This window comes from Tachypleus tridentatus, chromosome 1, assembly GCF_004210375.1.
Source record: "Tachypleus tridentatus isolate NWPU-2018 chromosome 1, ASM421037v1, whole genome shotgun sequence".
NCBI lineage: Eukaryota > Metazoa > Arthropoda > Merostomata > Xiphosura > Limulidae > Tachypleus > Tachypleus tridentatus.
Window position 1 is genome coordinate 101,072,028 of NC_134825.1, and position 17,144 is coordinate 101,089,171.

Consider the following 17,144-nt stretch of genomic DNA (forward strand, 5'->3'; position numbering starts at 1 on the left):
AGAACACCTCAGTCGTATGATTATTGATTGTGTTAAACCAAAAAGATAGCATTTGTTTAAGTACTTTCACGTGCTATGTAATTCTATTATCATAAGGTTATTTATATTCATTGTGTTATATATTGTCATGCTTTTTGAAATTGTATAATTCTTTGATGATGTATTATATTTAAGGTATTAGTTGCAATGTATATGTATTTAATATCTTGGTTTGAATTGTCTAACGCCAATTTTTAATTCTCTAAGGAGAGAGGTGTAACGAATTTACCCTTATATGTTTATTTTAGTACCTATGCTTGTTTCTGGATATTTTACTTTTTGCATGCGAAGTATATATTCTTGAGTGTGTATTGCTCAAATCCCGCCTGTTCTCTAAACTTGAATTCTTGAAAGTGAGAAGCAACAATACTTGTTTACGAAAACGCGTTAGAATACTGTTGCTGAGTGAACTTTGGTGAAGGTTCGAGAGACTAGTGCGATTTGCATAAAAAAACAACCAGGAATAGAATATTATTGGGCAGCTATAGTCAATATGCTATAGGCTTAGGAAGCTTGTATTTCCAGTAAATCCACAACTAGAAAGTTGTCAGTCGAGTTCCCTACCTCGCAGACCATCTTATGTATAGAAAGAGTTGTTACTTACTTAACAACTGACATCGGTGTATGCAGAAAGAATATGAAATAAGTGTTTAACATTGTTTGTCTTGAATTTTGCGTAAAGCTGCACGAGGGTTATCTGCGCTAGCCCTCCCTAATTTAGTAGTGCAAGATTAGAGGGAAGGTAGCCAGTCATCATTACCCATCACCAATTCTTTGTCTACTATTTTATTAACTAACAGTAAGATTTACCGTCACATTATAACGCCACCACGGCTGAAAGAGCGAGAATGTTTGGTGGGACGGGGATTCGAACTCACGATCCTCAAATGGCAAGGTGAGTGCCTTAACCACTTGGCCATGCAGTGCCTAAATATTTTCGTACCCGTCAGTCTAACAACCCCGATAAGCGGTAAGCCTAAGATTCGAGATTCGATCCTTGTGGTAGGCACTGTACAAATAGCCTTTAAGCGTAAAACAAACGAACAATGATTTGTTCCCGTTTTGGCACGGCGGTAAAAGATTTAACGGCTTGTCATACTAGAGTCTTCTTCGAGGAATCGGCGCATATGGCAATAGGAGAAGCTTTTTGCAAAAAATAAAGCTAAAGAAGCAGACGAGAAACTAAACAATTATGTATTCACGAGCATATTTCTCTTAAGTGTCAGCAGCTGTCACCAATATCACCTCATAGCGAAATGTGCGATATAAAGAAACTGCAATATTTTATTATCCTATTAAAACAATAGAATATAAACATTTTTCTTTATTTATGTAGATCTTTTAATTTTGAGAAAAAAACTTTAATTAATATACACTTATTAATTTACTGTTTCTGTTTAATTACTAAACAGCAATTATTTGAATTATTTAAATATAAAAAAGTGCGATTATTGTTATTGTTATTAATCGTTATTGTCCGATTTATTCGAATCAGCTGGTAGATTCCTATAACTTAGTGAAGCTGCTAATTTCAGTTTTCTTATTTAATAGTTTTTAAGTTACAAATAGAATAATCAGTTAAAGATGCACTGAAATTGCTCTTGTTTGAATCTAAGTAATAAAATCGATTTTTCTCGTTTCCATCAGATGATAGTTCTAACTGATTTCGTCAAGCCTCGGTAAATCTCTTCGAGTTGTCAGCTGTTTGTTGAAATTTTGATGATTATCTTAAGGCGTGTTCTAACTGCCAAACAGCTGCCATTACAAAATTGTTTTCATCATCCATATCCGTTTATATGCTCTTAGACACTGTTTTATAGTTTCTATCTTGAAACATGGTCGATGTGTGCTACCTCTACATAAAGCCACGGAAATTATTTCAATATATTTTAATTACTTAATGTTTTTGAGCAGTTTGTTTGGAATTCTGTCATTCTGGAAGTTTATTTAATTATCTGTTTAACTATTTAGACGGAACTGAGTTTTTAAAAAATCTTAAACTTTATAGGTAAACCCTTCCTCAAGCTCTAGAGATTATCAAATAAATAATATAACTTTGGATATGATAATGTTTTTATTTCTCGATTTAAAAAAAGAACTGTTTTATTAAACATTTTAAAATATTAACTGTGTGAAGGTAATTAAATTTTATTTATCTTTCTATATTTATATCTTAGTTATTTAATAGTTCACTTATTCTATTTAACAACTTGTAAATATTTGTTTCTTAAAAAAAAATCCTTCTCACTTTTCACACGTATCTTTCTAGATGTTATTGCTCTATATAAGTTTAAAAATATCTCATTTTTCTTAAGACATGTATTAAGGCATTGCAACTGGAAGTATTCATTAAACTTGTCTTCACTATATTTTTCTCCGTTTTCTAATTTCTAGCAATAGGAATTTTACCAACTAAAAAAACCACGATGAAATTTTTGTCACAATTGTTCACAAATACACGTGTTTATCAAGCAACTTTCTTACTGGTGCTGCCCTTTTACGTTTTGAATTCAGGTAAGATTTGGTATTTGTAATTGACACCTCCAATTTTAGTTACAGATCATCTTTTGCAAATTTGAATATTTTTACTAAATACTCCATCTCTGAGCTCAAGGTTTCGGTTATTATAGAAGATTAATGCTCGTTTATTTTTTAACAGCTATGAGTGGGAAACTAAAGTTCTAAAATATTAAGAGTTACGTTATGCATTTGAATTTCTTTAACTCTAAGATTGATTGAAGTATAATTGAAAAGTTACAATTAATAAGTTAGAAATCTACATCTATTAAAGTATTTTTAACCAGAATAGAATGCTTTATAACAACGTGTCATATATGTTCTGTTAATGAATTTTCTACATAACATATTTATAATGAATAATGCTAGGTTGAAATGGTTTTTTTATTTTAGGCTCGTTCAAACACAATAATTTTCAACACACAGCTAGAAACGCTTTTCAAATAACAAAAGATATACATTTCTGACTGGCATTTTATTGATAATTTTTCCAATTTTTAAACACTTGTTTATTATATAAACAATAATCGTTGTTTTGTCTAACAGTGAACAATATTCCTTAGCAAAGAAAGAAATAATTGTGTGTTTGTCTCATCACTTTACTTAAATCCGATTATAGTAGCATATGTGTAAGGCTAGGTAACAAGCCTTTTATAGGTGGTTTAGTTTTAAATTGTCTTAGACGTTATAGTAATGTATCAATCTATCCATTAATTAGCATGAAAAAGTTTCTCACCGAGATATCATATCTTGGGTGAAAGCCTTTCCTTCATTCTGTCAGTAGATAACTATCCGTTACTAAATTAACTACATTATCTCTTCCGCTTTTATTTTGATCATCTATCAGTTTCATAAAATGTAACATCAATTTCAGTTCACTGGCAGAAGAACGGTAAATCATGAAATTAATGTGGAGATTAAGCAGTGTACATTGTGCTGCTGTGTATAATATGGAAAGAAATCCTTGGCAAGGTTGATTTGTTTGTTTTTGAATTTCGTGTAAAGCTACACGAGGGCTATTTGCGCTAGCCGTCCCTAATTTAGCAGTGTAAGACTAGACTAGTTTTCACCACCCACTGCCAACTCTTGAGCTACTCTTTTACCAACGAACAGTTGGATTGACTGTTACAACTGTTATTGCGTTATAAGAGTGATAATCAATCTCTGAGCATAAATGGTGAATGATAAAGCAGTGTTAACTGGTTCCTTTCTTTGCTCAGTAGTGCAGACAGGGTTTTATTCTCATTAGGAAAAATAAATGATAGGCGAATGTCGTGTTTGGAAGAGTTGATAGTAATATCGATTGATCGATAAACGTGTTGTAAAATATTACTGACGTTTCACAAATTTAGTTCCTAAATCTTCTGTACTACGTGCAAACAAGTTGACTTTTTTTCTCCTCAAAATATCTTTAATTCAAATCAATTTTTGTCAGTCTTCATTAAGTTGATAAATGTTATCAGTTATTATATCTGAAGAACCAGAACTAAATAAGCTTCGAGTTTCATTAGACTTTCCAAATGTGCTATATTTTCTATGTCTAATACAGTATTTTTTCATGTGTGCCTACAAACCTTTCAAGAAATAAACACAGCAGAAATATGTTTTTGCTGTTAGGTGCTAGTAAACTCAGCAGATAGCCCAGTGTGGCTTTGCTATAAGAAAAATACATACACATACGTGTTATTAGAGAGTGAATCCACTTATTTTTCTCTGTAACTTCCTGTGGCACAGCGACATGTCTGCAGACTTTATACCACGAAAACCGAGCTTCGATACCTGTGTAGGACAGATAACCTATTGTGTGGCTTTTTGCTTAAATACAAACAAATTCTATAAGTAGAAACTAATGTGTTTTAAATAGATAAAATAAGTAACACGTAACGTTTCAGTAGCCAGTTACTGGCTGAATATTTGAAGTAAATAGAGAATTAGATTGTAATTTTGATGATCATTGCAGTTTGATGGTTGTCGGTACGACAAGCGCTCCAAGTAATCTTAGTTTGGAATGTGTTACAAATAGCTGGAGATGACGCGTCTTTGTCGATACTTTTTCAACCAAAAGTAAAACTACATACTGGAATCTCAGATGATCAAGAGGTTTATATACCATCTCTTCTTCATTCAAGCGGGTATTTATTCCTGTATTGTTTTTCATGTTTCTAGAAGGATTTACGAAACCTCAACCTACTTTTATTGCAAGTAAATTTCATAACCGAAAGTTCGAATTCAAAGGTTTTCTAGCTTGAAAAAGTCGCTTAGTGTTCTATATGTTTAATATAATGTTATTGATTAACAATGAAATTAGCGCATTTTATTTTTAAAGATTAATAGTACATATTTCTTTCTTTTCTGTGTATTTATGTTCATCAAAAATGAAAATTAAAGTATGAAACGGCGCACTTGTTAGATCTGAGAAAAAAAAAGTCGTGTTTAAAATTAACATTTATAACTTTTTCTTTGGTATTATTGGAAAAACCAACAAGAAAAACACAGAAATACTTAATTTAACAACGTCAAAGAGACAATACAAGTTGTAATTTTAACGAAAACAAATCAGTTTAAAATTGTACCTAAGGCTGATTTTAAATATAATTTTATTGAGATAGAGAGACCAGATATACATCAAACATCTTTTCATTTATTGGATTGTTATTCTAAAATTTAGAAATTCTGAATCTTTGAGCTCTTCAATGGCTTAGTGATAAGCATGACTGCTTAGAACTTTAAAATTTAAAACTCGGTCTCTGTGGTACACAACTTGCAGATAACTCATTGTGTAGGTTTGTATTTAAAAAATGTAGATTTTGAATTGGAAAAAAAGAGAGAGAAAAGAGGAATACTCGTGATGTTATCGATTTTCCTTAGCTCCAAGAGTAGCTTAGTGTTTAGCTTATTGGACTAAGAAGAAGTTGGTTTCAGGTTCGACGTGTGGTATTGTGTTTAGCGTATCAGACGAGTACGAAACACAATGTCACGAAAATTCTTTGTATATTCAATTATGGAGCGTTATAAGAATGAATACTAATACCGCTATTCGGTTACGTGTAATTACTTAAGGCGGCGTGTGCTGCCAACTTCCTTCCCTCTGGTCAGGAGTTTAAAATCAAGGACAGCTATATATGAATTAAAGAGGCCAGTAATCTGACGTTTTAGTCTACTATGTACACAAGGTGTCACCCAGGTATCAGTTTAGTCCTAACAACTAGGTAAACAACTTCTTTTCTTGTTTCTAAAATCAACTTATACATAATAATTTATGAAGTGTTTTTGTGAGAATTAGGATCAAAATTTAGTAGCAAGAAGTTAAACATCAACGTGATGGAACATCTAATATTCCATTCGTCTTTTTTAAACACAGAATACGTTATTACAGTTTTTAACTGAAATCATAACCGTTTACAATCGAGAGATATACAGAAGTAAAAATTAATGAAAGAAAGCTTCTTGTTTCTGAACAAATACGTTGCATGTCTAAATTATTTCTTATGAACATTACTTTATTTTAAGCACATTTGTCTATAAATGTAACACACACCGTCAGATAACAATTGGCGAATTTTTGTTTCTTACTAATGTTTCGTAATAGCTGCATCATTAGCTTATCCTAAAATAAATTAATAGATACCAGAAATTGTTAATTACAATTGTACTTAATGATCAGAAGTTATATCGTGATTACTTGTGTAATTACCAAATTGTCTAAATGTATGAAGAATTTTCAAAGTTTTCGTTCACTTTGTTGCCACGTCCTACAGTAGCAAAATAATTGATTTAATTTATATTTGAAGTGTGTAGAATTCTATGTTAATGAAGTATACTTCAGTTCTCTAATAAATGTTTGTAGGCGTTATTTCTTTGGACAGTCATATAATATGGAGTTATGTGAGTAAAAACAAGACTCAAAATGTTGAGAACTTTCCACAATCTTCCTTCTTTTGCTCACGAGGAAAAACAACCCACTGTTTGAAAGGCTAGAACTTTCGGGTCGTTTTTTTTATTTATAATCCTTTTTTAATGATCCATGACGCCGTCTTATTTGGAAATTTTGTATAATGTGTACTGAGCCAAAATTATGCAATTCCGAGTAATTAAGCACTGATCGTGTTTTTTCGAAAGAAAATGTTTAATATAATGGAAATCAGGCACATTGTCTAAATTTAAAGAAAAGTGTTTAGGTTTGCAAAGTTAGATAAATGTTCTTATTATTATTAATAGAAATATTGATTAAATATGGTTGAAAATTCTTGATCTCTTAAATTAATCTTGAAATCACTATTCACAAATCCATGTTTTTACGGCAATCCAGATGATCATAAAAAGGAACTGAAGTACCTTGTGAAGAAACTATTTTACGAAAGTTAACATAATTATCTAGGAAATGAAAGATAAAATTACTAGAAACGGGGAAATTCGTAAAGATGAAACGTTTCGTTTTTGTTTTTTGCGCTGTTTGGTGTATCTACAAAGATTGATCAAAAGACGTTAAAGCTATGTACCGAGATTTGGGCATGTCACTTATTTCTTTCTTTGTCATGTGCAATATTTATGAACATATATATATTTTTTTGAACTATTCATTTTTCAATATTTTTAATAACTCGGAATTATTCTGAATAGGAACTTTGGTGCTGAAAGAAGTACTATATGTAAGTGTAAATATTTAGTGCGACAACTTCCTACATTACTGCAAGGTAATGTAAGAAAAGACAAATAATTTCTTTGTTCATAACTGTTCAAGTATCATTTTATTGTTGTAAAAATGGCAAAATTTACTTTTCGGTTGGAATCTTGATTATTATTACCTAGTTTAGTCAGTGCGCCACGCTAGTACAGCGGTATGTCTTCGGATTTACAACGTTAAAATCAGGGGTTCGATTCCACTCGGTGGGCTGAGCAGATAACCCTTTGTGGCTTTGCTATACCAAAAACACATACACACAGTTTAGTCAGTAGGCATTAGTTTAAATTTTTTTTCCACACGGGTGGGGATGATACATTCTTAGAAAAAGCTGTACTGACGTACAAAGGCATTGGAGGCCTAGTTTTATTAAAAACGAATCTTTCAGATTTCATTTTACTTCTCAGAATATATACTATTGAAAATATTTCTGACAACACAAAATTAAAGTTAAACTTTCAACAAAAAAGAAAAGCTTGGCTAATTTGTAAGCCCCTAATAAAAAAAATAAGCACATTGTAATCATATTAATGGAGGTAAAAATGAAGAAGAGTTGATTAACTTGACTTACTTACAAGTGAAATCGTGACCGTTTTAAAAATTAAGTTAAAAACAGTTAGTTTGTTACCATTCTTCCAAAAAAATTTTTTTCTAAATATCAAGGGATAAACTGTTAGAACTGATAACTCTAGTGTAATTTATAAAAGATTGTTGTTTTAAGTTTTTGTCTATGATTTCAGTATTGAATTTATGTCATTTATAAATTATTATTAATGACAAACTTTGAGGTTCGGTTCATGTGGTGGGCATGTCATGGATAACTCTATTGTGTAACTTTACTCTTAAACATAAACAAACAACGTATGTTCAATAATTTCATGTGAGGTGTAACAGGTCCTCTGCTAGTACAGCGGTAAATCTTCGGACTTCTAACGCTCAACTCAAGGATTCGACCTCTCTCGGTGGAGTCAGTAGATAGCCCGATGTGGCTTTGATATAAGAAAATGCAGTTGCAATGGATTTACTATTATATATTCATTTTGATAGCGATGTTTGTTTTAGTTAAATATATATTTAGAAATGCATGTAACATATACTGTTATAAATCTATATTGTGAAATTTCTGCCTATTCACTAAATTTGTAGAAGATTATTCAGTGAAAGAATCAACAGTGTATGTTTTACGAAAGCTCAAGCGTATCGTTAGAATTGTTGGGTCAACTTAAATTTCTGGAACTTTGCCTGACATTTATAAACCAACGTGCCAAGAGACAGTATATATTGTTGATTTGCTTCAGTTGGTTTATTATAAACCTCGGAAGCTATAATTGCGATTAACGCTTATTAATCGAGAAACTACAGATATTTGACGAGGTACATTTATAGATTTCGAATAATACAAACCATTTCATATCAGTGGATTAGCATCGAATGTTAGTATTTTTGCTAAGACATTGTATCACTTCATTGGTGAAAATCTTTAAGCAGATTGTACATATATAAACTTGAAATTAATTCGCTCATCGTGAATTCTTGACAGATGACTCAATATTGTTTGTAAGTTTATAAAATGTTTGTATATAAATCATTTTTTGTAATAATTGTTATTATAAAATGTATCATTGTTTTTATATCAGAATATAGTTGGGTTTGTTTGTTCAGAATTAAACACAAAGCTCCACAATGGGCTATCTGTGCTCTGCCAATCACGGGTATCGAAACTCGTTTTTTAGTGGCGTGAATCCACTGATATACCACTGTGCCACTAGGGGAAAGGGCGTATATTTGAGTTAAGAAAGAAAACTGTGCACCAATCTTATTGACAAATATCATAAATTTGATATATATCGACATTTAATTGACTTCTAAATTAAAATTTAACTCAGTTTCAAGCTATTTAAAACCGTAATAATAATAAAAAAAATTAAAGGCTCGACTGATATAAATCATAAGTAACACAGTGAACTAAATTGACTACTTTTTCATGCTGGAAAATTATTACTATCTTAATAATTAGTAGTTACAATTTTTTTATACAGATGAGTCACAATCCAACTTATATTTTATGAATTTTGTCAATGTCATGTGAACCATTAATAAGTTATTTCACGTTATAAAGAGCTACTGCGTATAGCGGATAAGGTAAATACCGTAATAACAAAGCAGATTAGAAACATCAATATTGATTTAAAAGAAAAAATCAGTAACTAATTTAAGAATAACAATTTTTAAGCAAAGAACAAAAACAGAAAAGAACGGTTAATCAAAGGCAGCTATATCTTATGTAATTAAATAATAATAAATTCGAGCAAAGTAAAAATAAAATTAAACGAAGACAGTGATATCTTAAGGCCTGACATTCACTGGTGGTTTGGACGCTCCACTCACAATCTGCTATATCTCATATAATTTGGGGACATTAAATGTCTAATTATTTCTCAATCTTCGTTTCTTAATGAAAATTATTATGTGAATTTGTTTTTTTAAGAGAATTCTTTTGTTTGGGTTTTAATCATTTGCTTCACGTTAACTGCGAAATGTTATTTAACTGGTTAAGTAGTTTCTGATAAAGGTGTCGTAGATTTTTAAGAATACCGATAGATTTTAGACAGTCTTTCAGACTAGTAAAGAAAAAAGAAAAGTTGGGTTTTCTATTCTAGGGTTCAATATTCTTATTCTTAAGGTTATGAATTTTAAAAGAAAAAAAGACTAAATAATTACTTCCTAGCAAAGTCTGTTAGAAACCAGAATGTTTCGTCGTGTTATTTGACTAAATGAGTATTTGTTGAGAAAATTTTAGGTCATGTTTAATGTTTAAAGACTTATTTTATTTCATTGCTAGTTAACTAACAATCAATAGAACATTGTCGAAATAGTAAAAATATCAATTTATTTCTAGTCTTCATGTCACAATCTGTACAGTTTTATAAAATAAGTTCTTGAGTTTAGAAACAAACATTCGATGCATTTTGAATATTCCAACTATGTTAACTACAACACGAACTACAAATAGCATTTCTTCAAAGAGTACAAGAGTTGGAGAAAGCAATTTCGGACTGGTCAAGGTGGTCTGGAGTCAGGTTAACTTTGGTAAATAAGTGCTATAAAATTGTATTTTGTGCTATTGTTATAATAATTTATTGGACGTATTGATTATTTGCAAGAATGATTCACAGAAATGGGTGCTCACTAGTGAGTGTACACTTGCAGTTTACACATGTAATTTATTATACATATAATACACACCGATTCATATAAACTACTGTAAGTCTATCTAATATGTAATTTATTATACATATAATACACACTGATTCATATAAACTAATACAAGTCTATCTTTTTACCTAGAAACAATTTTAGAAGTACAAGTTAGTTTTAAAATCCCTACAGTTACAGTCCAGTTGCTGGACTTGCTCTGGCGCACATGAATATACAGTAACAACTGTAGATTTAGAGTGCTATGGGCACACTTCGTTTTCTGACGTATTTTTCAAACTTTGCACGTATTCGTGATTTACAATGTTTTTTGTAGTGTCACTTAGTCACTTAAAAGCTGGGAAATCGTGTAGATGTACTATGTTAGATATATGTGGGAAATCGTGTAGATGTACTATGTTAGATATATGTGGGAAATCGTGTAGATGTACTATGTTAGATATATCTGGGAAATCGTGTAGATGTACTATGTTAGATATATCTGGGAAATCGTGTAGATGTACTATGTTAGATATATGTGGGAAATCGTGTAGATGTACTATGTTAGGTATATCGTGTAGCTGTACCGTGTTAGATATATCGTGTAGCTGTACCGTGTTAGATATATCGTGTAGCTGTACCGTGTTAGATATATCGTGTAGCTGTACCGTGTTAGGTATATCGTGTAGCTGTACCGTGTTAGGTATATCGTGTAGCTGTACCGTGTTAGGTATATCGTGTAGCTGTACCGTGTTAGGTATATCGTGTAGCTGTACCGTGTTAGGTATATCGTGTAGTTGTACCGTGTTAGGTATATCGAATTCATAACTTGACTTAACAACAGTTTTTGCTCCTACACAAAGAACTCTCTCAGTGTACGTGTCCTCAGAAGTATATATATACACTCTTGCTCAAAAAAGGTTGTTATATGTGATATTTTGAGCTTGTTTATCCCTTATTTGTTATTTTTTTGTATTTTTAATGTGTTCAATGTCTTTTCTTTGGTAATTATTGGTAAGTATGTTTATAACATGAACTTTCGTGTCATATTTCATGATTGTCTTTTTTATGGAAATTTCTGTAGAACTTAAAATCTATACCATCAGAAATAAGACTTTTTTATCCACTTCTAAGTCAAAACAAATAAATCCGTCATTTTGTGAAAATATTTAGTATTAATCATAAACTTTCAGTAAACGTGCAACAACTACATTCACATCAGTATATTTAACTCAATAACGTGTGTGGTCGCCACGTGCTGCAATAATGTCCTGTAGGCGGCGTGGTATACTCTCAACTAACGTTACGAGTCTTTGATTGAAATTTTGTTCCGCTCTTCAGTCAGTGCTTGGCATAACTGCTGTAGGGCTGTTAGCCATGCAGTCAGGAATAGGAACGATTCCCCTACAGCCCTACAGCAGTTATGCCAAGCACTGACTGAAGAGTGGAACAAAATTTCAATCAAAGACTCGTAACGTTAGTTGAGAGTATACCATCCCAAAGATACTCTATCGGGTTGGTATCTGGGCTTACAGGTGTTGCAAGAAATTTTGCACATTGCGAACATTGTCCTGGAAAATATCCTGTGCAAATGGCAGTAACTGGCGATCCAGGATATGCTGATACACAGCATTAGTGACGTTTTGATCCAGAATGACCAACTGGCTAACAGCTGCAGAATAGAATGCACCCTAGACGTGCACTGAACCTCCGTTTCCTGCGACGTTGGATTGAACGTTTCCATCATTCAGCTGTTCTCCAGGAAGCCTGCGCATTTGTATCCGTCCATCAGTGGGGTAGAGCAGAAATCTGGATTGGTCAGCGAAAACTACATGTTTCCAGTGTGCGATCTTCAGATTACGGTATCGCTGAGCCCACTGCAGCCTGTTGTTGTGATATCTAGCTGTCATTATAGGTTTTTTGATCATCCATCTTGCTCTGTATCTAGCTTGCACCAGCCGTCGATTAACCGTCTGGAGTGAAATCCGGATTAGTTGTCGCGCACGTAACTCAGAAGCAATCGACCTGGAGAACATCGTATGGTTTCGACGAGCAATGGTGAGGATCCGGCGATCATCGCGTGCTGTAGTGGCACGTGGACGGCCCGTAGTTCTGCTAGGGCTTACACTTCCTGTTGCAGCTCTTCTTCTGAGAACTCTTTTGACGGTCTGCCTGGATACACCAAGTCGTCTCGCAATATCGTCTTGTTTCAACCCAGCGTCGTCGTAGACAACCATCTGATTTCTCAAACCTACGTTAGTAGGACCTGGCATAATGTCTAAAATATTCAGAGTTGAAAACGCATTGCCAATAGGTTGAGTACAAAAGTAAAACCAACATCCCTGGCTTTTGTACTTTACCCCAGACCATGTCTGAGAACACTCCCACGTGCATGGTATTAAACTGACTCAAATTAAATGAATTCAGGTAATGCAGAGTAGTTGAGAAATAAGACATGAAAGTTTAAGGGTAATACACAAAGTGAACTTAGTTTTAAAATGATAAAAATTACTAAAAATCACATTTTCGAACATGTAACAACCTTTTTGACCAAGAGTGTACATATATATGTATGTGTGTGTGTGTCCTCAGAAATATATATATATATATTATTTTTGTGGTCACGTGAAACCCCCAAGTTTTCGACATTTACCTTCTTGATCATGATAATGTTTTTAAACACAAGTGATTTTTTGAGATATGTAATAGTGTTGTAGACAATTTCAATATTTGTATTCCATATATGTAGTATTTTAAAATATAATTACGATATTTTCTTCAGATACATATATTTTCCTTATAATTGTAATAGTTTCATTCCAAATATATAATGGTATATATTCTGTTTCATACAGGAATGTTACAGCAATGTTTTTTTTTTTGTTGCAGACATACCGCTACTTCAAGCTGTAGTCGATAGCCAAGTCAGTCTTTCCTGCAACATCAGCCTTCCTTCTGAAGACGATTCCATATCTTTGGTGTTGTGGTACAAGTCGGGGATTAGCGCTCCAATTTTCAGTGTTGACGCGCGATATGGGCCATTAGAGAATTCTAAACACTTTACAAGTGAATATCTGGGATCGAGAGGATACCTTGACTTTAACTTTGAATTTGATTTGGCTTTTTTGATAATCAAACCTGTTAAAGATGGGGACGAAGGAGATTATTATTGCAGGGTGGACTTTCGATGGGGACGAACTGTTAAGAGCGTCGTAAAAATAGATGTTATTGGTATGTATGCTATACTAGATTACATCTTAAACTCTTGCTATCAAATGTGCAATATCTGTATCAGTAAGCTATACTGCATTACATCTCAATATGTTGTTACCACATGTGTAAAATTTGCTATGTAAGCTACACTGGATTACATCTTAATTTGCTGTGATCAGATGTGTAATCTTTTTGTGCGTAAAATATAGTGTATTACATCCCAGTCTTTTATTACCAAATATAAAATATTTTTGAGAGTTTTAGTAAACATGAAATTTCAAAATAATAAAGTGTTGGATGGAATTTATTAAAAGTCGGTGACCGTTAAGATTAAAAATCTGTTATATTGCAGAAATATAAATTAAATAACTAATTTTAAAATGGTGTGTAAAGTCTTTCTATCCTGTCTAAAAATAAGCCGATTCATTATATTAAAAAAGGGTGGTTGATATAACATCTTTCTTACTTGAGTTTTAAGTTGCCTCATGTCAACCGGGTTATGCAAAACTTATTTCGTCTACAAATACCAAAGAATTAGTCTATCTTTTAATGTAAATGTAATCATTAGACTATTGTTTTATAACAGTGTTGGCTTATATCATGATGATCCATGCTCAATCCCGTTGTAGGCTTAATTTCAAAGAAACCGAAATCCTTATATTTAACACATACAACTGGTAACTATTAACTGGTTATGTCTATGTGTTTCATGAAGTTCCTAACTGCACTCGTTATCATAATTAGTGTTTGTAATAGCTGATAATTTCTTGGAAGATTTCTTTTTTTTTTTTTTTGTTTTGTTTAGCCATTAAGTTAAAGTACTTGAAATGTTCGCTTGAAAATATATCCTGCTTTGAAATGTTTTCGGGAGAAAATCTACTTTTCTGAAAATATGGGATACCATTTAACCTACAAGCGGTACGTGATTGATGAATCTAAAAACTATGTTTAATTGTGTTTCTCTAGTTCCTCCTAGAAGCGTTCTTATTACAAATGAGAAAAATGAGCTTTTGTATGGAACTATTGGTCCTTATGACGAAGGTTTCTCCCTAATCCTTCGCTGTATAGCGAAAGGAGGTAAGTGTTTTTATTATATTATTCAAAGTAAGTCTCTAAGGCTTACTTAAAATTCAGAAGGTGAAAGTATGTTTTTAGGTAATTGTTGTTGGTTTCCTAAGACTCAAACTTTCTTTTCAGTATAACAAGCAATTTTTACACTTACAGAAGAGTTACTTTACTCTCTTTTTTTATAAGTAACTCGCCATAGTTTCTAGAAGTAGGTTTGTTTCAGGATTTAGTACAGATGTGCACAAGAGTTCATGAACCTTCCTATCTGCACACTGTCGCTCCTTATTTTAACTTTATAAGCTAGAGAGAGAAAGTAAGTAGCCAACCACACCCACCGCCAACTTTTGTACTTCTGTTGTCTAATGGAATAGTGGTATTTAACTCATATCTATCATTGTGGGTATCATAATCATCAATTTTGGTTGTTTTGTCAACGTATTAAAAGTTTTGTTTGTTACGTATTTTTCGCATCGCTACGTATCTGCAAACCGTCATACATTTTGAATTATAGACTAGGGGTAAAACAGCTAGCTCAAGTTCTTGGAATACTCCAGTCGAATAGAGGTATTTAAACTTCATTCTTCAAACACACTTATTCTCCCAAAATGGAATTTATTTTTTGGAAACAAAACAAGAACGAGGGACCCTAGAATATATATTTTAGGATGATAACTATTAGGCCGCGCCAGGATCTTTAAAACGTTTGAAAAATAATTGTCTGTTTTATAACCCACGAATTTCTTTTATCACTTCGGACATACCTTTAATTAGATTATATTTTTTAAGATAAACCTCTTACTATTCATTGCAATAGCTAAAGTTCAAGCCCTTTCTAATATACTTAGCATTTCTTTCTTATGTTTGTCTTTATTAAAATATTAAAGAACGTTGTGTAATTCACCCTACATTCTATCAAAAGCCTAAAAATGTCCCAAAATAGAGTACCCAATGTTAGCTCCAAAAATATGTATATTTATTTTAGTAAACAGTTAGCTTAAGTGTCTTCTACGCTAACCTAAAGTGTACATAGGAACTTTGTCCGTTACACAGTTTAATAGATAACTGGATAACATGTAATATTATAAAACATCATTTAGGAAGCAAAGAAGACTAAAGATTATATCAACACTTACGCACACCTTATTAATATTGAATAGGTAAAAAAATAAATATATAGATGGTTCGTAAATGGTCACATTGAGAGTAAAGTTAGTTATTTATACTTTCTTTTTCTAACAGACTGAGACTAATACTCATTAACTATTGCAGTTTTGTACCTTATTATGACCTTTAAATAAAGTGATTATATTAAAATATAAAATTCACACTTAAAGTAGCATTCTTTAATAAAGTACAGCCTGGTATCAAAAATGTTAATATCATAGTATAGATAACTGTGTTTTAACAATGCAAAAAATAATAGTTTAGTAATATCAGAACTGTAGTCGTTTCTTCCTCTTTTGTAAATTTCAAACACAAATGGATGAAGATAATGGATGATGTCGGAATGAAAGACCACAGTCTGGAGCAGCATCTGAGTTTTGTTTGTTCATGATTTCTTAAATTCATTTCCCTTCTGAAGGCCTCTTATCGACTGTACTTTCCAAAATAATTATTAATAAAGTGTTATCAAGAAAATGAACAACAGCAACAAAAAATAAATACCATTTTCCTTGTAAGATATTTTAGAACCAGTATAAACACGGTAAAAGATAAACAACTTTATTTGCAGTCGAATGTAAATAACATGCAAATTTATTTTACTAAGTAATGACAGTTGCCAAACGGTTTCTCAACTAAATGCAATATAATATGGCCTGAGCGAATGTTCCTGTTTGGTTACAACAAGATGTTATATCATGTGTTGATGAAAGATTACTGTTAGGTTATAACACGATGTCATCTCATGTGTTGATGAACGGTTACTTTTTGGCTATAAAACCATTTTAACTCGCACATTAGTCAACAGATGCTATCTTTACACTATCTTTCTTTTAAATTTTAAAAGTAGAATTAAAACTGTTTGAGGTTTTTAAACAGCATGTGTGTTTATTTACGTTTAGAATCTTGTTTTCATAAGGTGTTTTTAAGGTTGTCTTTATAATTCTGAAACTTTAAAAATCGTATTATGAATCGTGTCTTTTCGTGTTTCCTTTTACTTAGAGTAAATAATTAGATAAACCTACAATATATAGGTTTATCTGTTTCTTCCAAGTAAGTGTATCTTTATATCTTTGTATAAATGTAGTTTTGTATTATGTATCTATTTGCGTATGTGTATAATCAGTGCAAGTAATAAACGGGCACTTTATTAACCTATAACTTATAGATAGTGATAAATATCTATACAACTAATCAAAGAAATATTAGTTTTAAAAAATGATTCAAATACAATGCAAGGAATTAGGTAACCTAAAAAAGAACTTACATT

The 17,144-nt window shown here is 31.9% G+C and overlaps 1 protein-coding gene across 6 annotated transcripts in view; it reads left to right on the plus strand.

Moving 5' to 3' along the window:
* The window catches only part of LOC143256978 (protein turtle-like), a 68,603-nt gene that overhangs the window by 13,834 nt on the left and 37,625 nt on the right, over positions 1-17,144 (plus strand). For 5 of the 6 annotated variants that reach the window (XM_076514991.1, XM_076514983.1, XM_076515002.1 and 2 more), the window contains 3 exons: positions 2,434-2,553; positions 13,322-13,663; positions 14,612-14,722. In XM_076514991.1, the coding sequence (XP_076371106.1) occupies positions 2,466-2,553; positions 13,322-13,663; positions 14,612-14,722 (541 nt within the window). In that variant the 5' untranslated portion in view covers positions 2,434-2,465. Of the gene's footprint in view, positions 1-2,433; positions 2,554-12,384; positions 12,860-13,321; positions 13,664-14,611; positions 14,723-17,144 lie in introns of those variants that run through there. The other variant, XM_076515020.1, reaches the window with a different exon arrangement.